Here is a 19,094-nt window from a genome sequence, read left to right as displayed (position 1 = left end):
ATATGCATATATATGATGTACATTATATTTATGTACATAACTGTTTGTTCTTAATTTCCATGGAACACACACACATACACATACAGAGCATTAATCATACATAATGTAAATATATATAAATCTCCTTCATAACTTGTTATGTATAAGATTTTCCACATGTTTTAATTGTTTTTAAATTATCCATAGAGTATTGAGTATCTCCATGAGATTAATTTCATTTAGTTATGTTACAGTGCTTAGATATTTATATTCAGTAAAATCGTGATTTATAATCATTCAAATTTTATTAACTATAGATAGCGCATTGTAAAATATTCCTATTCAATATAACATGTAATATATGAATAAATATATGTAAATTTTTGATAAAATAAAACTTTATTCATGCATCAAAATAATACACACTCTTAATATAAATCAAAATTATGAAATTTTTAATTTCATTAAAAGGTTTAAAAGTAAATTAGAAATCATTTATTAAGAAACATCATTTATTTATGAAAAATTCAAAATTTGATATATTTAAAAAACAAAAAAGATATTTTTTATTATTAAGTATTGTCTGTAAAATTTTCTAGGCATATATGTCCAATATAATAATCAGCTGCAGTTCTATGAAGCTGTGGAAATCGTTTTGTTGATGTTAACAAATGTTCCAAACCTGCTCTTATTACTAAAAAACTAACTTCACAATACGACTTATTTACAGAATCAATAATATTTTTGCTTGTTTCATATTTATATAATACTTTGACAACTGACATTCTTTGCAAAGTTACAATATTATCGTCTGACATTTCCTTAGGCTCAATCATTAAATTTAAGTGCCAATTCATTGGTTTTAAAATGAGAGAGTGAATTTCTTTTCCTACAAAGCATTGCAAAATTATTTCTTCACCAAACACACCAGTCATTGATGTTTTAATAGCAAGTAAAAAATCATTAAAGGGGTCTGTTGCAGTCTTACTTTGTGAGTTACTTAATAAGTTGTAATCCACAGCACAACTCCATAATTTAAGTGAATTATCTGTAAGAATTTTTCCTAAATATTGTAAACATCTGTTACAAATCGCAATATTTTCATCTATTTTTAAGTTGTGATTAAATAAACTTGTGTGAATGATGAAGAAAAGTGACCCATAAAAAATATCAGACTCTGATGGAATCAAATTATGCATAGTATTACTATGATTATGTTTACAACAAAACCATTCGCTTGAATCATAATTCATATCTGGTACAGGTAAAATCCTTTTAATATACATGTCTTTAGAAAGAATGTTTTTGCAAGAAGCACACATTATATGACATTTACCAGTATTAAATAACTCAATAGTTTTAAAAGAATCTTTCAAAGAATCAACATTGGATGTTGGATTGGTAATTATTTGTGTTTTAAAAGATCCAAATACAGGATCAGACATTGTTTGTACACGGAAACAAATCCAATTGTTTGTAATATCTAATGTTGATAATGAATCTGGTATTAACTTTACAAATTTTGTTAAAAATATTATTGTATTATTTTCTATAGTTATCTTTATACTTTCTTTTGAAAGTTTTATTGCAACTCCTGTTGAATTTACTTTTTTATTTAAATGAATAAAAACATTGCATATTTGAAGCCTAGGTCGTAGTTCTAATGTTATAGATTCTATCATATTGAAAATTTAAAAAATTAAATTGTAGTTTTTCAATTAGATAAAAATGTGAATAATTTCTCCTTCGCACTGGTTCAACTTCAATCCAATATATATGACTCAATGTATATGAATTCTCTTTTCTTATATTTTAATTATATTTTGTTAAACCTAAAAATAGATTTTAAACTTGATTTGTCCTACTGTACAATTTATCTAAGGGATGTAACAAAATTCTAATAGGTTTACCTTCAAAGTGGTTCCTTTTTGATACACAAGATAAGTAAATCTTCTGAATCCAATGTCTTAATATATACTAAATTTAATTCTGTAGCTTATTAATATACCTAAAAGAATAGATTTTTATAAATTAGTGAAATATCATAAAATTAAATGGGATATTATAATAAATAAAAATATCAAAATTTATTACAAAATAAATAGAATTTACCAAAAACATTTTATGTCTACTATGGTTTTAGTTTGAGTCTAATTATTTTAAATCTTAATATTTTTAAATATTCCACGCGAATAAGTAAACAATTACAATTCATAATGTAATTGTAATTTTTTTGTCTGGTATACCACGTGCTTTTTGAAAATCATTGTATACGTACCTTGTCTTTCCAAATATCGCTTATTGTAAATTGGATCTTATCTCATGTAAGAAAATAGATATTATTCCAGTTAATGCTTCGATTTGTTGAATAGAATCTATAAGTCCTTATGCACGCATCTCGTAGGTTAAAAATAATATAAAAAGAAGGCTGAGAGTCTAATTTGAAAGACACAATCACAAAAATTCAGAAATTAATCCTCCATCTTAATTTATTTTACGACAGTAGTGTTACCTATTGGAAAAAATATTAACCAAAACATAACCTCACACAGCTCGTGTGAACGGTGTAAATTAAAAGTGACAACAAATTAAGATTAGTATCAACAAGTATGAGTATTTCCTCAAGATTATTGTGTCAAAAAACATGGGAAAAATTAACTTGTATAAAATTGTTAGGTATTTTCTGTTATCATATTTTTATATGTGTATATTGCTTTACATATCATGAAAAATATACTGTACTAATAATTAACGAATAACACACATTTGAAATATTTCTAAATAATTTATATTTAAGTTAGTACATATAGATATTACTATATATTATCATTTTTAGGTAAAGGACCTAAAGCTCTCTCAACCTTGGCACAACCAAAAGATGATAGAGTAGATGACGATAATGATTCCCAAACTGAAATTAATAATGAATCAACCAAATCTGAATCATTTACAAATTACAGATTTATATATCCTGAATTTTTACCAGATCCTAATCCATTATATCGTCAGAGTGTAAGAGAAAAATTAGAACGTATGGATATGTTGAGAAGAAGATCAGTATTAAGTATTCCTGAATTTTATGTTGGTTCCATATTAGCAGTAACTTATTCAGAACCACATGCAGTTGAAAAACTAAATAGATTTGTTGGTATATGTATATTAAGAGAAGGCTGTGGTCTAAGAAGTTCATTTCTTTTAAGAAATGTTGTTAATGGGGAAGGTGTGGAAGTACGTTATGATTTATATGATCCTGCTATTCAGAAAATTGATTGTTTGAAGTAAGTATTTATTAATGAAATGTAATTAGAACTTGGAATAAAAAGTTCCTTTTATTTGCAGGTTAGAAAGAAGATTAGATGATGAATTACTTTACCTCAGAGATGCACCATTAGAATATAGTACATTTCCTTTTGATATGGAAATAGAAACAACAGTTTCACAATCTGTCCCATTAAATGATATTAAAGTCCCTCTTAAGCCATTACCTTGGTCAGAGAAGTGGGAACGTAAAGATTTAAAAGGAATTAAAGATATAGTTGTTAATGAAAGACGTCGAAAAAAGGCAGCAGCTCTCGCTAAACCATGGGAGAAATATGATTTGATGAAAACCTACAGGTAAAATTGAATATTATCACTAAAATAATGTTTACTATTTTAAAGAAAATGTATTCAAATATATTTTGTTTCAGGGAGACCATTCCAGAAGAGGAACAAAATGAAATATTTTCAGATGTACATACAGAACTTCGTCACTTAGAAATACAGAAGATTATATTAAAACGCAAACATATGTTACAAAGAAGTAAACCAACTTCATAAATATTTCATAAAATTATTAATAAAAATTGTTTCCCAATTATGTGTTATCTGTATATTAAAAAGAGGTGTAATGTACATACTTTTCTTACATAGATCCTAATTATTTGTAAAAATATAGATCATATATAATTTATAAACATACATATTGCCCATTTTTGAAATAACAACTTCATTTGGATATGTTTCATACTGAGAGTTCTACAAAATTTCGTTAATAATACATTCTTCTGTTTTATTAGGAAGTGAAAAATATACAATAGAAATTATAAAAATTTCAATGACTACACATTCTTTGAACAATCTTATCTGACGTATAAGGGAACAATTACTTTTTTGCATATCATGGTATTCATGATATTAAAGATAAATATGCAAACGTGAAATTAACTAGTTAATAATGCCACATTGATTTCTTTAACCATTTTAATGCGATATAACATTTTTATGAGATGTTCCTTAGCCAATGGAGATGTTGAATACCATACTGGACTGTCCGGTACACAACTTCTTTCTGGCAATAAATAGAATACATCGTTCCGAGTCTTAACACTTTCTGGACTAAAACAACAGTATAGAATTAACATAACTATTATTTTTTTTATTTATAATGTTTATTTATGAAAAAAGGAAATAAATAAATAGACGTACCATTTAGACAAGTAAAACTCATATAATTTGACTGGACATCTTAATGGATTTTCTTCATTTTCCTGTTGCTCATATACTTTCTTTTTACGTGAATTACCTTCTGAGAAAAGGTTAAGACCTTAAAGTGTTATTACTTTTTAACTATTGGAATGTCCGGAAAGTTCGTGCCGATTTTCGATAGGTGGTATTAGGATATGTCTGAATATATTAGGATGATTGAAAACTAATGACATGTGTACATATTCTAAAAGGTAATGTTTCAAACATCTTCAGAAAAAAGTTTGGTTCGGATACATTAATTTTTGTTAGTTTTAACGCTCTTAAATATGGAAGGAAACAAAGTGCATTGTAGGCATTTGATGCTTTTCTTCTACCGAAAAGGTAAAAATGCTACACAAACAGCAAACAAGATATGCGCTGTCTATGGTGATGGTGCTATAGCTGACAGAACTGTGCGGAAGTGGTTTGCTAGGTTTAAAGCTGGTGATTTCAACCTTGAAGATCAAGAATGCCCGGGTAGGCCACCACTGATAAAGATCAGGTCAAAACACTAATCGAGAATAATGCACGCTATACGATACGTGAATTAGCAAAAATGTTAAAAATATCAAGGTCCACCATCTACGAGCATTCTGTAAAGCTTGACTATATAAACCGTTTTGATGTATGGATTCCTCACGATTTAACGGAAAGAAATCTAATGGATCGCATTTCCATTTGCAATTCGCTCTATAAACGCAATGAGGAGACACCATTTTTGAAGTAAGTAGTAACAGGGGATGAAAAATGGATTATTTATAACGATGTTGAACGGAAAAGATTTCGGGGAAAGCGGAATGAATCACCTTTAGCCACCCCAAAAGCCAGTCTTCATTCGAAAAGGTCATGCTCTGTATCTGATGGGACTGGAAGGGAATCTTGTATTATGACCTTCTACCAAACGATGCAACCAGACGATAAATTCGGAAAAGTGTTGCTCGCAATTAGACGAGTTAAAGACAGCAATTGAAGCAACACGTTCAGAACTAGCAAATCAGAAGGGCGTCGTGTTTCATCGGGACAATACGCGGCCTCATGTATATCTAACTACTCGACAAAAGCTGTTGGAGCTTGGTTGGGGTGTGCTACCCCACCCACCATATTCATCAGATATTGCACCCTCAGATTTTCACCTATTTAGGTCATTACAAAATTCCCTTAATGGCAAAAATTTTACTTCTTTGGTCAACATAAAAAATCATATTGAAAATTTTTTCACCGAAAAATCTGGAAGGTTCTGAGAGGATGGAATATTCAAGTTGCATGAAAGATGGAGAAAGGTTGTGGAACAAACTAGCACCTATATAATTCAATAAATGTATATTGAAATTTAAATGTACTGTGTTTAAATCTTCCTTAAAAATCGAAACGAACTTTCCGAGAGACTCAATATATAAATTGTTTGATACTCACCCAATGCTGATTGTGGTGGATAGAAACGAAGAAGAACGTTTCTGGAACCTGGAACTTTTCCTGCTCCTGTAGTAAGTTGTGCAGCTGGATTACGTTTCCAATGTTTCATGATGTGAGAAAATGATAATTGCATATGTTCTTCTACTGTCTAAATGATATTAAATTTTAAGTATTTTAAAACAAATGTTAGTATTTATATAATAAATCAAAATAATTTATACGTACTACAAGATTAAAATGTTTAGTGTTAAAGAACATTAGAGTATTTAAAAGGACATGAGGAGAATGAGCACCTAATTGCTTACATTCCCATAAATGTTCTTCTTCAACTCTTGTTACAATATATTCTACGAAAAATTGGTATTTTATTTACAGTATAATTTTTTACATAGATATGAAAAGCAAAAGTTAACTTACGTGCATCATTATAAAGAACAGAAAATTTCTTTGCAACTTCATTTAAACAATCAGTAAATCTTTCGTAATATGAATCTGTGAAAATATTGTCTATTCTATTATTTTCAAATAAATACTGTTGAATTCCTGTAATATAAAATAATTATAAATAATTATAAACTTCTTTCAATTAATATATGTGATGAACTTAGTTACCTAAACAGAGATAATATATTGTATCAGGAGCATATTCTGCTCCATTTGGTTTTTTAACTTCTTTCACAAAAAGGCATAATGAATAATTTAATTCGTCAGCTGTGAGTTGCAAAAGATCTGTTTTAAATAATTTCATTTTTCTAATTGGTGTACTTTGTTTTTCTAATTCAGCATTTTTTGTAACTACCTATATTTTAAAAAATTTTTAATTTTTAATATCCATATTTTCAATCGAAATTTAAATCGAAAATACGATATATCTAAATTACCCATTGTCTCCAAGCATTTACTCCAAAGGTATATTTGAGAGCCATATTAGCATCTGGTTTTTCTATGGGTTCTATTATTCTCGGTTGAGGTGGAGGTTGAGGTTCCGGGGGTGGCATCAAAGGCATATCATTTGTGCCAGATACGCGCCTTCCTCGTTTATTTGGCGTAGATCGTGGTTTATATGGAACCATTCGTTTTCTTCCCCGAGAGGGAACAATAAGCCGTTCCGATTGAACTGAATATTAAATAATCGTTTCATTATTAATTATTATTTTCATCTACTTATATATATATCGCACACTCCCATTACCATCATTTTCTATAGTTGTGTCAGATTGTGTTGGTGCTTGTGTAGCAGTAATAGTATTTGGAGTTAAAGCAGCTTCTAAGTCAACAGCTGGCTCATCCAATTCTCCAGTTGCCATTTTCAAAGCCATTTGTAACATGTCATCACCAAATGTATTACTAGAATCAACACCTTCTGGACTGAAAACTCCACTATGTGAATGATCACGGTCGCCAGTATCTTCATCTCTGTAAAAACAGTAGAGGAGAAAAACAGAAAAAATATTTTAATAACAACTACTGATAGTAAAGTTACCTATCATCTGTAGAATCCGAATCAGTCTCATTAGCTTTTTTCTCTGTCGCAACCATCTCTGCCATCATAAGAAGTTCAGCTTCAAAAGGATCTGCTGGTATTTTTTCCTGTATTCTTTTGATTTCTTTAAATATTCCTTTAGCACTATTTCTTGTTGTAGGTATAAAGATAGGAACAGGAATTGGTAATGGAAAAGGTAATGGAACTGGAAAAGGCATAGTATACATATGCATTGGAAATGGAACATAAATTGGAACTGGTATCGGTACAACTGCTTGATGAATCCCATCCGTCTGTGAAGCTTTTGTACAAGGATGTGGACGTACTGAAACTCCTTTTGTGTGCATCACAGGTTTACACTGAGTTGTTTTATTGTGAATTTGGACTGGACTTGGTGGTCTTGTTATAATATGTTGTTTATAAATTACTTGCTGTGTTTGATTTTGGCTGATAGCAACTGAAGGTACTAACATGTTATTTACACTGTTTTGTTGAGTTGTTGGACTGGATTGACCATTTCCAATTGTGGCTAAACTTGTCACGGAAGAAATTACAGGCATATTCTTTTTGTTTTGTATATCATTAACTTTTTGATTATTGGAATTTGTGTTTCTTTGAGGTAACGTTCTTTTGGGCATGCCAGTAGGTACAGGATCATCGCCAGTCGGTATCGTAATCGGAGATTTAGTATACTGAGCTTGAAAATTCATTACACAATGATAAGAACAAAAATTTCGTATCGTTGCATCTGACATTGTTAAATGATATTGTGCTTGTGAAAATTCTTTACAAAAGTCACAGTTTATTCGTTTTGCTGAAACTGCATTGATAGAAACCTATATACAATTAAAATTAAGTAACATCAGTCCTACATGTAGTACTATTTGAAGTAAAAAAAAATATGTAACCATTTTATACCTGATATAATGTTAAGCAATTTAAACTGCACATCATCATTACTTGACACGTTTTTAGTTCCTTTTTAATCATGTCAAAATTATATTTTTTTACTTTGCACCAATTACAAGGAACAATTTTCCTATTGGTAATAATAAATACATTTAAACAAGTTTTAGAACAAAACGTATGAGCTTCATTCTCATAAAACACAACAGAACTTTTTTTGTTAGGTAACTCAAAAAATTTTTTGCAGGTAGAACACTGGTCAGGATCAACCTTTTTCACAAATTTGAATGCTGCAAAACATGGTTCACTACATATAGCTACTGGATCAGATCTATCTATTTGAACCTCACAATGAACAATTTTTTCCTGTTGTAAAGAATAAAGGTTTAATTTAGAAAGTTTCTATTGAATTCGTATTGAAAATACAAATACAAGAAAATGACTACTTACTTCTTGGCAAACGCTGCAGCATTTTTTTTCTATGTTTGGAGGTTCAACAGAGCTCATTTTTGAATATTTTTCCATACAATCTTGAGTACAGAAATCCTTAAATTGTCCTTTATCACCAACTGGTGCAAGAAAACCTTCTGCACTAGAGCTTATATCTTTTTGACAATAACTGCATACTTTTAGGCCCTTTTTGAATTCTTCCAAACATGTGGAACAACAAAATTGTCTAACATCATAACCAAATCGTACACAATATTTTCCTAAACTTACTGCTTGTACTGAACCATTGCAATTTCTGCAATAACTTCCATATTTTGTTTGAAATTTGCCTAGACACTCCTCATTACAGAACTCCATTGTTTCCCAAGAAAGATTACGTTCATCGTTAGGTTCAACAATTAGCAAACAGTTTGCACAACGTTTCTCTCTCTTAGAATTAACTCCATCACTTGGTATATCCATCGCTTTATTATTAGCAACTTTGAATAATGCTTTACAGGTTTTCGAACATACATTGTAAGTATCAAAACCAATTTTTACTTTAATTTTACACGATTTTTCTTCGTTGCATTGTTTACAAATTTCTTTAGTTGTGATTTCTTCAATTTCGGAATTTTTTGACTCTTCATCAATGTTAATAACATCTGTAGTAATATCTGTGATTTTATTACTTGAATCTGTTTCTGTCCTGATATTTTTTGCATCTGTTACAATAGATTCATTTATGGTATTTTGTTCCTTCAGGCTTTGATGTAAGTCTTTGTTTTCATCATTATTTGGTCCGGAATTTTCACATGTTTGCTTAATTTCATTTTGTTTATGGTTATCTTTATGTATTGATTCTTTATTACTAGAGTTTGATTTTTCTGTTTGCTCAGGAATTATGACTTTCATACTATCTGGGATAATACATAATTCATCATCTTGTCCTGGTAAAACATTAGATTGTTCTTCTTCAGTATCCATTGGTGTTATTTCATCGACAGATTTCTTTGTTTGATTATCACACTTTTCAGTGGAATTTATATGTAGATTTTCATTGCATTCTGATTGAACTGAATTTTCATTACCATTTTTACTAGTATCTTGTAAGTCCAATGTAACATTTGGAGAACGTAAAATATCAATGGAACTATCTTTATTTGCTCCATTATTGTCATCCTTTTTGTTTTTATTATTACTAAAACTGCTTTCTTCATTATTTACAATAGCTGGTAAATTATTAGTTTGGTTGCACAATTTAGAAAATCCTATATTAGTTTCAGTAAGGTCGTCAGTATCCATAGATTCAATATTTTCTGTTGTAAGACTATCTCCACCAAAAGGATCTTCAGCATCCATAGATTGACTTTCAATTTGTGCATCTCCATGTTTCTCTTGAGAAAACTGCACAAATTCAGTATTTTCTGGTTCTATAATGTTTTTTTCTGTCACATTTCTATCATTACTCTCTGATGTCTCCATTGAGTCAGTCTTTTTATTATCTGAATTATTTTTTTCATTAACTGCAAATTGTTTGTTTATTTGAGAATCTTCTAAAACATTTTCAACAATTTCTTTTTCTGCTAAGTGCAAATCACATGAACCATCTATATTGACATTTTCCACTTCTTCTGATATATCTCTTAAACTTTTTTTAGATTTTGTACATTCTACTACATTGATATTATCTGATAATTTATCTATGTCATCTTTGTCAATAGTATTGGATATCATTAATTCTATTGAACCTTTTTCCTGTGAAATATTTTTTGTAGTACTTTCATGTAAAGTCAATGATTGTGTGTCATTACAATCTGTAACCACAGTACTTGTATTACTTTCTTGTAAAGATAATTCCTTTGCTATTAAGTTACCTTCTCCAGAAATATTTTGTTGACATGACTTAGTAGTTGACAAATTCTCTTGACATGATATAGTGGTTGATAATTGAATACTTTTTGAATTTTCATCAGATAAATTTTTTTCTATTTCATCTACCATATTTATTTTTTTTTTTTTAATCTTATTATTGCCTTCATTTTGATCAACAAAATTTTCATCTTCTTTCGAGATTACTAATCTCTGTTCTTCATTTATAGTAATATCTGTTCTTTTATTAGATTCGTTCATATCTTTACTTTTTGTTTCATTTTCTGTGTCTGAATCCTTTTGAGTTTGATTAGTTGATAACTCCATACCAATATTAGAATCCATGTGTATTTATTTATATGATTAGCTATACAAAGTAATAATTTTATTACTTACATTATTACAAATTATATATAAAATGATGTCATAGAAAGAAAAATGGAAATATATTTAGATCCTCAAAAAATTGTTCTAAAATAATAAAAAAAAAAAAGAAAAAGTTTATAGAGAAAGGGAAAGAAAAATAACTATAAATGAGAAAGTATTATGTATTAAATGTCTTATTCATTTAACATAAATACATAAATAAGTTCGTTTCAAATTATATAAACAAATATAAATAGAGGGAATATTACAAGCATAAATTAATAGATACAATAAAGTAATTACACTGAGAAAAGAAGTACTACATAATAAGAAGAGACAATGAAACAGTTTTAAAAAATAATTGATATTGCATTTCTTTCTGCAAACATAATAAACAATTGTGGTTATGAAAAATTGAGGTTATTCTAAAAAGTAGCTTTACTTCGCCATGTTGTATTTTATATTTGAGATTATATCAAGTCTGTCAGTAGAGGCAAAACATAAATAAAAATAGATAAGGAAAATCATACTTATGTTTCATAACAATTAATTATAACATTTTCCGGATAAAGGAGCAAATAACGATTCCAATTTGATACTTCAAACTAAAATATTGTGTACAATTCAAAATCTTATATTGATTGAAATTGTGACATTCTATTTAAAAACATGTAGCACTTTCAGATTTTTAAATATTAAAAAATAAGTTTCACCTTTTTATCTCAATGTTAAATAGCACTATCGCCTCAATTTTGAGTTAAAAATATAAATCCGTATTCATTGTCGAACCACAACAACCGTGGCGGTAATCCGTGTATAGTGTACACTACCAACATATGATTGTAATTTTATTTCGATCAAACTAAATAAAGCTTCGTTCTCAGAATTGCGTTATCATATTGTTTTGATTCTCATTTCTTTTGAATATCGCAAGAAAATATTTTAAAATAAACTTAGAATCAAATATTACTATAATTAGTATGGTTAAGATACAATTGATATATGTATATTTTACAAATGGATTACAAATTAATGTTCGTTAAAAAATTTTCTATGTATATACACTTTTTGAAAATATCTTTGTTTTTATGAAGAAACCAATATACTTATAACATTACATTTTGTTAATAGAATATTAATAATAGCCAAAAATGCAAGTATATTGATTTTAATTAAGTAAACACTAATAAATATTTAAAGAATGAATACATTTTTTCTAAAATAAATAACGACTGAATTAATTATTAAATTATATAATATAATTTAAAAAAAAGCATCAAACAGCATATAATATTAAATGAGATATAAAATTATTTAAATATAAAATTATTTCTAGACTTGATTTTAACTGAACATTCTATAATTGTATGTTTTTGTTTGTATTCCTTAAGGATAAAAAAAAGAAACGTACATATTGAATTTATTAATTCTACAAGTTGTTTTTGAACACTTGACATGTTGACAATCTGACTTGTGTATAACGGTTAAATGTGAATTTGCCTGTTGTTAGTTTAGTCCGTGACGTATATGTGTGCTATCACGCGTAAAGTCAATGAGTTTCAGTACACATTAAATATTTGTCCAATAGTGCCTAAAAGCGGATAGTACACATATACAATAGTAAAATTTTAGTAAAAATTAAACTTCGAACGACGTCAAAAAAGAAAAAACAAAGTAACAGAACAGAATGAAAAAGAAAATTGATGTGTAAGAGGTGTTTTTTTTTTAGAATTTTCGAAGGACTTGTGAAAATACACTTGTTAAATAAAATTGGTGATGTAGCATAAGATATCGTGCAGTGTAAAGTGCACGATTATCGAGACGAATCTCTGTTGTTCTTCATATCGCCATCGTTAAAAAAGTCGTACGCGATCCTTCCAGGACGCGTTGTCGATTATTGTTAAAGTGGAATCTTTGGAAAATGGCCGACAGTTGGACACAGAGCGTTGTTTGCCGGTAAGAAATTGTCCCGTAATTACTTCCTAATGAATTTTAATAACAATATAAAAATACTCAAGTATCGAAACCAACCTCTGCACATACCAGAATATAGTGCGCCAACATATTAAGCTGTGAAAATATCAATATTTTTTAAATTTTTGCGTCTGTTTTCTTTTTTTTTTTACTAACCAAAAGTAATTGTATTTGAAACTGTATCAAAAAATTATTAGTCTAGCAGATTATGTTACAAAATCTTCATTTATGTATTATTTATTTTTATTTAAGTAAAAGTAGATTAAAATTGCATAAAAACTAAAACACATGTTATATATATATTGCATAAGTGAGCATTTACATGTCATCAAATTATATTTTGAAATTTTATTGAAATAATCGGTATGAAATATAAATAATAGACACTTGCGTTATGTGTGAAATTTGTTGATGTCAAAATGATGTTAAGGCTAATATGATGTTTTGATTTTTTGTTGTAGATACTTCAAAAATGGGATGTGCCGTGAAGGAAATAATTGTAGATACCGTCATACTGAAGGAGCTTGGAATGATGAAACTAATGAAACAATAATATCTTCTTCTGTTCCACCTGTGAACAATATTTGTCGCTTTTTTAAACATGGTATCTGTAAATTTGGAAATCAGTGCTATTTTCGTCATACTATTGAAAGTGTTGATAATAATGTGGTAAATGCAAATTCGGTAGAAAATTCATCAGCTGGTCAACACACCTCAAATATTTCAACTTCGACAACAATAAAGATTGCGTATGTTGTTGTCAGATGATCTTATTTCGGCAAGATTTAAATCGTAATAACATTTGCATTTCACGTAATACGTTGTAATATGGTATATAAAAATATCTGATATATAATATATGTATAAATATGTATATATATGCACATGCACACATATATATGTATAATATTAGGGTAATAGAAAATATAATATGCTAAAATGTGTTTATATATTTCCAGTAAAGACAATATTCGTAATGCTGAAGAATGGGTAAAAGCACCAGAATTCGTACCTTCACATGTGGCTAGATCATCTTTTACAATTGAAGCTTCTACAACCTCGGGAACATCTACAAATTCTTCAATGTCAATATCTTATGCTCAAGCTGTAAATTCATCTGATCAAGCATCCAGTCCATCTTCAGAACCTTTATGTCCATATGCAGAAGCAACTGGAATTTGCAAAAAACGTGATTGTACATACCTACATGGAGATATTTGTGAATTGTGTAATCGTGCTGCACTTCATCCGTACAACGAAGAACTTAGAAAGAAACATACAAATGTAATTACATGTAATATTACATAATTTAAATAGTATATTTCAACTATATAAAATTTTTCATTATTAATATTAATATTTTAGGCATGTGTCAAACAACATGAAGTGGACATGGAGCTTTCATTTGCTATTCAACGTAGCAGAGAAAAATCTTGCGGTGTTTGCTTTGAAGTTATAATGGAAAAAGCATCTGGAGAACAGAGATTTGGCATTTTACCAAATTGCAATCACTGTTTTTGTCTAAGTTGTATTAGGAAATGGAGACAAGCTAAACAGTTTGACAATAAAATTATTAGAGCATGCCCAGAATGCCGTGCTACTTCAGATTTTGTATGCCCAAGTATGTACTGGGTAGATAATAAAGAAGAAAAAGAAAAACTAATAACGGACTACAAATGTGCGTTAAGGTAGGATAAAACATGCGCTACTATAATTTTTAATTACATTAAATCGTTTATATATTATAGCACTAAAGATTGTAAGTACTTCAATAAAGGACAAGGAAAATGTCCATTTGGCAATAAGTGTTTTTACCTACATGCACTTCCTGATGGCACTAAAACAGATGTTGGCCCTCCTATTCGTCGACGCAATGCAGATACAGATGTCGATATTTTGCGTGTAAGTTAAAATTTTTGTTTTGTTATAATATTGTTTAGATTTTCAATTACTAACATTATTGTCAAAAATGTACAAATAACCACAATTTTTTACAGCAAATAATTTTGTGGGACTTTTTTGAAGAGAGGGATAACCGTTGGATATATGATGTAGACATTGAAGATATTATTTCCCTTTTTTCAGGCTCAGAAGAGTCTGATTGGTCTGAATTTGAATTTCAGGCTGAGTAGTTGTATTAATTCAGTAATCTGCTACTGTTGCTGTTAACTGTACCATCTATTTCATCCACCACTTGTATGTGGTTTCAATGGCTGAATAGACAAGTAGTTTATGAATTGTTTAAATGGTTATGATTTAAAAATATCTCAGCTACGTTAATAAAAAATTTGCGTGCTTAGCTTGATGATATTTAGGCGTGAAGTATGTAAATAATATCAAGTCAATAATAACGAGGAGGTTGCAGTCGCATGTACAATGGCAAGTTTTTAAATGTTACATAGCCACTTTGTAATCGCTTCTGTTTGTGTACCTTGACCAATATTGTTACAATTAGTACTCAATCATAAGAAATATGCATCAAGTCTATTACATCAGTGGTCCAAATTAATTCGATTTATATAGAATACACATTAATAGAATAATCGTTTGGCAGTTTGAAAATAACAGGTTTTGTTTTTATTCTTTTTAATTTCTTTTTAATTTGAATAAAGTCCTTTTTTACGTAAAGAGGTAAATATACATATATGCAAAAATAAGTTTATACATTTAAAAACGTTTTTATTAAGAAATCAATTTTCCTTACTTTTTTAAGCAAAATTGTCCAAGATTTTAAATGAAATTGTTTTCGTAAATATTATTATATTCTCATTATTAACCCTTGGCTCGAAACTTAATGTTTGCTTAAAGACAAGTTCAATAAAATAAAAACATACAAACTTACTTTTTGTATAACATATCTTTAGTAGTTTAGAATTATTTTTAATTTTGGTTGGGTACTTATTCTGCCAAAAAATGTGGACTTGGTTACATTTATTTGTCATCCAATTTGAGGAATAAGCAATTTATAGAATATGAAATTTTGGTTTATATAAATTAAAGAGATGGTAAACTATATAAATAATCTATAGATTATAAAGATTAATATTAGTACTCTCTATTTGATTAATGATTATTCATATTGAACATTCAATTAATAAGTTTCTTCCTACCTCCTGTTATGGCTTTGCAAACATTTAACAAATTTCCTTAAATTATCGTGAACTGTATAGTGTTAATTTCTAATTCATAGTTTTAAGACCGTGATAAATTGCGCAAATCGAGTGTTCCATGTAATAAGTGTATGTCTGGGCGATAGTATGAAAATTCGGTTGAATGTGTGTACTGCTAAATATAATAAAAGGAAACCATTTTTAGCAAGTATGCACGAATTCCAGATTTAAAAAAAATAACAAATAAAAATTATTTTATAAACGACAATTGAATTTAAAGCTGTCTATTTGGAATCTTTATTTTATCTTTGTATTTTATTGTTTAGTATATTTAGACGCTTTTCAAAAAATTAAATTTTTAAACATTAATAATCATTTAAAAGGATACTAATGAATGAAAGCAATTAGAGCTTTATAAACAGAAATGAAAGCCAAAGAATATGGTATCAATCTTTTTTTTGATAGAACTATTTTATAAAAATGATCTTTTAATCTGTTTAAAGAATTGCTTCTGTATAAGCATTAGGTAATCGAATTGTCTCGAGATATTTTGCGCATATAAATTCCAGCTATTATTACATATAGTTATAGGATGCACTTTTCTTCATCAAAACCATCTGTCCTCAGTGTTGCCTTTAAAGAATAAGATAATTATTCGATTCGTTAATATGAACTAATATTATTCGAAGTTTTCTCAATCTTTTCGTGATAAAATATGCAAGTTGCTTATATTTTCTATAGAATTTCTACATTGTTAATTTTATAGTGAATTGTTGTAATTAAAAGTTTATTGTTATTGCTAACGCTTCTTATAAAAATAAACGGAACGTTTTGTATATTGTTTTTTATATAGAAACCAGTTGCCTTATATTTTTGTCTTATTTTTCATTATTCTCTATCTCTTCTTCATTTTAATTGGTGAATATTCAACAATTGATGTGCATGCGTTAACAATAAGAATAACAATACTACTATTTGTCAACACTGGGTGTAACCGCTTGTAGATTCTAATGTGTTTTTCTTCTCAATAATATATGTCTCTTATAGTGTTGTGTAAAAAAGGGACATATAGAGTGCCAATGGGTCTAATTGTAAGTTCAATATTTAATTTTTTTTATGAAGTGCAATTGTAAACGGGATAATAATACGTCGTTCATGTATATGTGTATTTGCAATTGCACTACACGAAAGTATGGAAGTAGAATTTTTGTATAGTTTGTGTGATATTATAAAACATAAACTTTTAAGATCAAGTTACTTAATCGGTATTATATTTTAGATGTAATTTACATTTACTTTTATTTCTTACCATATCTACGAATTTACTAGATAAGATTTTAATCATTACACAATTCAAAATTTAATTTTCGTTCCTTTGTATAACTATTTTATTCGTTTTAATGTATATGGCTTGTTCTACCTGGTTCTACGAAAAAATATACATCATATAGGGAAATAATATTATATCCTTTTTTTAAGTTATTGAATGTAAACACATTGGAAGATACAATACAAATTTTCATTGTATCTAATTTATTGATGTATGCCTTTTATAAATTTTGATCTTTTTCCAAATTAATACGATTTTATGATAAACGAGTTTCTTATTGTAAAACAAGGCGTTATTAGTCTCTTGTTCTGAAGATCATCACGTTGTTTAATGTTATTCATATTGCTAAAGTACAACAAAACACCTCTACAATAATTTTTATTACTTCTTACATAAAAAAATTGAATGTAGTAGTTAAAAAATTAATACGTGCCGCAGTTTTCAAGTTATTGAATATATGAATTATGAATAGGATAATAAATACCTCTAAAGTTCTTGCAATAATTACGTAAAAAAATATTACGCGAGAATGCTTTTTTAATAATATTTAACATCTGATAGTTTATTCAAGCATATAAGTAGCATAAATTGCAGCCTTAGAGATTTATACGTAAATTGTAAACTTAATTTGAAATGTTAGTTTTTACGATAGATCTATACACAATAAAAACTAAAATTCTCAAATTTAGGGATATTTTTTATTTACAGATATTTTTCATAGAAAGAATATTACCGTTTTGTAAACAAAATATAATTTTATTATAAAAAAATGTAACATTTGCTTTTTGTAATAGAGGAAACATTAAACAGCATTAAAGATAAAGTTAAGACAATCAATCATTTATTTATTTTTAACAAATATACCTTTATTTTAGACAATATATTTAGTGAATAGTGGAAACTAAATGAAGTGTGCGAATTATTTATTTCTGTGAGTTTGTAACATTTATATAACTTAAATATTAATTTGAGTACATACTACGCATACACTCGAGTTGTTCAATATGAAACTGAAGATAATATAATTAAGTAAAATGTATACATACTAGAAATATATTATGGAACTAAATATAGTTTCATTACGTTTACATGTTTTGTTTCAATAAATATAAAAGCATCAAAGTATTTACATCATTTGAATCTTGGTTTTTAACACTTAGCCAACCGCGTGCGTCACAACGAGCTTTTCGTTTCTCATTGCGGATTTTTCCAAGTATCGAGGACTAATATTAACTACTTAAAAAATAAAGAAACCTAAAAATTATTTAAGTGGTCAATTATATTTTGCGGTAATGATTTTATTTAACGATTTCATATATTGTATATGCAAAACATCAAATTAAAAGTATATATTAAAAGCATAAAAAAATATAAGTAAAATTAAAAATATTAAAGGTGATTGAAGATAAATAACACAACTTGAACGTGAAATTAAAATTAAAAATTCATAATGCATTTTAATATTTTTTTACAGTGTAGTATCATTCGATTATAACTTTATTTAGTCATAACTGATAGTGTAACTTTTTAATTAATTTTAATACCACTAAATTGGTGTATTTTATTATATTCTGTACTTTATAAAAGCAGAAAAACTGGCGTGATTAATTGGGTACAATTCCAGGTAAACAATAACTGATAATAACAAAAAGAAAGAAAACGCGTTGCAAAAGTCAAAAAGGGAGATCCCGTTCAGTCACGCATCGATATACTTTACAGAGGGGTG

General features: G+C 28.1%; 4 protein-coding genes across 8 annotated transcripts; 2 read left to right on the top strand and 2 right to left on the bottom strand.

Moving 5' to 3' along the window:
* Positions 1-473: 473 nt before the first annotated feature.
* LOC100644357 lies at positions 474-2,395 on the bottom strand. 2 transcript variants are annotated; one of them, XM_012317902.2, is made up of 3 exons: positions 2,258-2,395; positions 1,890-1,987; positions 474-1,811 (listed from the first exon to the last, which is right to left on the bottom strand). In XM_012317902.2, exon 3 carries the CDS (start codon positions 1,659-1,661, stop codon positions 552-554), a length of 1,110 nt encoding a protein of 369 aa, XP_012173292.1. In that variant the 5' UTR covers positions 1,662-1,811; positions 1,890-1,987; positions 2,258-2,395; the 3' UTR covers positions 474-551. The 2 variants fall into 2 exon arrangements, with proteins under 2 accessions (XP_012173292.1, XP_003393741.1); XM_003393693.3 differs by lacking the exon at positions 2,258-2,395 and adding an exon at positions 2,092-2,246.
* A 54-nt stretch (positions 2,396-2,449) lies between these two features.
* LOC100650552 (39S ribosomal protein L19, mitochondrial) lies at positions 2,450-3,838 on the top strand. Its single transcript, XM_003393663.4, has 4 exons — positions 2,450-2,655; positions 2,816-3,257; positions 3,319-3,594; positions 3,669-3,838. Exons 1-4 carry the CDS (start codon positions 2,589-2,591, stop codon positions 3,796-3,798), a joined length of 915 nt encoding a protein of 304 aa, XP_003393711.1. The 5' UTR covers positions 2,450-2,588; the 3' UTR covers positions 3,799-3,838.
* Positions 3,839-4,004: 166 nt separating this feature from the next.
* On the bottom strand, positions 4,005-11,822 carry LOC100650430 (zinc finger MYM-type protein 3). 3 transcript variants are annotated; one of them, XM_012317856.3, is made up of 13 exons: positions 11,668-11,822; positions 10,594-10,955; positions 8,738-10,533; positions 8,300-8,653; positions 7,382-8,217; positions 7,091-7,314; positions 6,780-7,015; positions 6,511-6,697; positions 6,316-6,441; positions 6,124-6,245; positions 5,899-6,046; positions 4,447-4,546; positions 4,005-4,356 (listed from the first exon to the last, which is right to left on the bottom strand). In XM_012317856.3, the coding sequence occupies exons 2-13, from the start codon at positions 10,931-10,933 to the stop codon at positions 4,182-4,184; spliced, it is 4,644 nt and encodes a 1,547-aa protein (XP_012173246.2). In that variant the 5' UTR covers positions 10,934-10,955; positions 11,668-11,822; the 3' UTR covers positions 4,005-4,181. The 3 variants fall into 3 exon arrangements, with proteins under 3 accessions (XP_012173246.2, XP_012173237.2, XP_020723359.2); XM_012317847.3 differs by having other exon boundaries at positions 8,738-10,955; XM_020867700.2 differs by having other exon boundaries at positions 4,447-4,543; positions 8,738-10,955.
* A 631-nt stretch (positions 11,823-12,453) lies between these two features.
* LOC100650312 (probable E3 ubiquitin-protein ligase makorin-1) lies at positions 12,454-18,456 on the top strand. 2 transcript variants are annotated; one of them, XM_012317832.3, is made up of 7 exons: positions 12,454-12,910; positions 13,390-13,532; positions 13,617-13,677; positions 13,888-14,212; positions 14,294-14,616; positions 14,677-14,830; positions 14,926-18,456. In XM_012317832.3, the coding sequence occupies exons 1-7, from the start codon at positions 12,876-12,878 to the stop codon at positions 15,058-15,060; spliced, it is 1,176 nt and encodes a 391-aa protein (XP_012173222.1). In that variant the 5' UTR covers positions 12,454-12,875; the 3' UTR covers positions 15,061-18,456. The 2 variants fall into 2 exon arrangements, with proteins under 2 accessions (XP_012173222.1, XP_003393709.1); XM_003393661.4 differs by having other exon boundaries at positions 12,455-12,910; positions 13,390-13,677; positions 14,926-18,201.
* The last annotated feature ends 638 nt before the right edge of the window (positions 18,457-19,094 follow it).

Source organism: Bombus terrestris, chromosome 2 (assembly GCF_910591885.1).
Source record: "Bombus terrestris chromosome 2, iyBomTerr1.2, whole genome shotgun sequence".
Taxonomy (NCBI): domain Eukaryota; kingdom Metazoa; phylum Arthropoda; class Insecta; order Hymenoptera; family Apidae; genus Bombus; species Bombus terrestris.
This window is presented reverse-complemented; position numbering and strand designations above follow the sequence as displayed.

Coding starts and splice junctions, on each gene's coding strand:
- LOC100644357 (XM_012317902.2), bottom strand. CDS start 1,661: ATGATAGAATCTATAACATTAGAACTACGACCTAGGCTTCAAATATGC.
- LOC100650552 (XM_003393663.4), top strand. CDS start 2,589: ATGAGTATTTCCTCAAGATTATTGTGTCAAAAAACATGGGAAAAATTA. Junction 3,258..3,318: donor CAGAAAATTGATTGTTTGAA/GTAAGTATTTAT, acceptor TTTTATTTGCAG/GTTAGAAAGAAGATTAGATG. Junction 3,595..3,668: donor GATTTGATGAAAACCTACAG/GTAAAATTGAAT, acceptor ATTTTGTTTCAG/GGAGACCATTCCAGAAGAGG.
- LOC100650430 (XM_012317847.3), bottom strand. CDS start 10,933: ATGGATTCTAATATTGGTATGGAGTTATCAACTAATCAAACTCAAAAG. Junction 8,654..8,737: donor GCTGCAGCGTTTGCCAAGAA/GTAAGTAGTCAT, acceptor TCTTTACAACAG/GAAAAAATTGTTCATTGTGA. Junction 6,047..6,123: donor CTAAACATTTTAATCTTGTA/GTACGTATAAAT, acceptor AATATCATTTAG/ACAGTAGAAGAACATATGCA.
- LOC100650312 (XM_003393661.4), top strand. CDS start 12,876: ATGGCCGACAGTTGGACACAGAGCGTTGTTTGCCG. Junction 14,213..14,293: donor TTAGAAAGAAACATACAAAT/GTAATTACATGT, acceptor TTAATATTTTAG/GCATGTGTCAAACAACATGA. Junction 14,617..14,676: donor GACTACAAATGTGCGTTAAG/GTAGGATAAAAC, acceptor TATATATTATAG/CACTAAAGATTGTAAGTACT.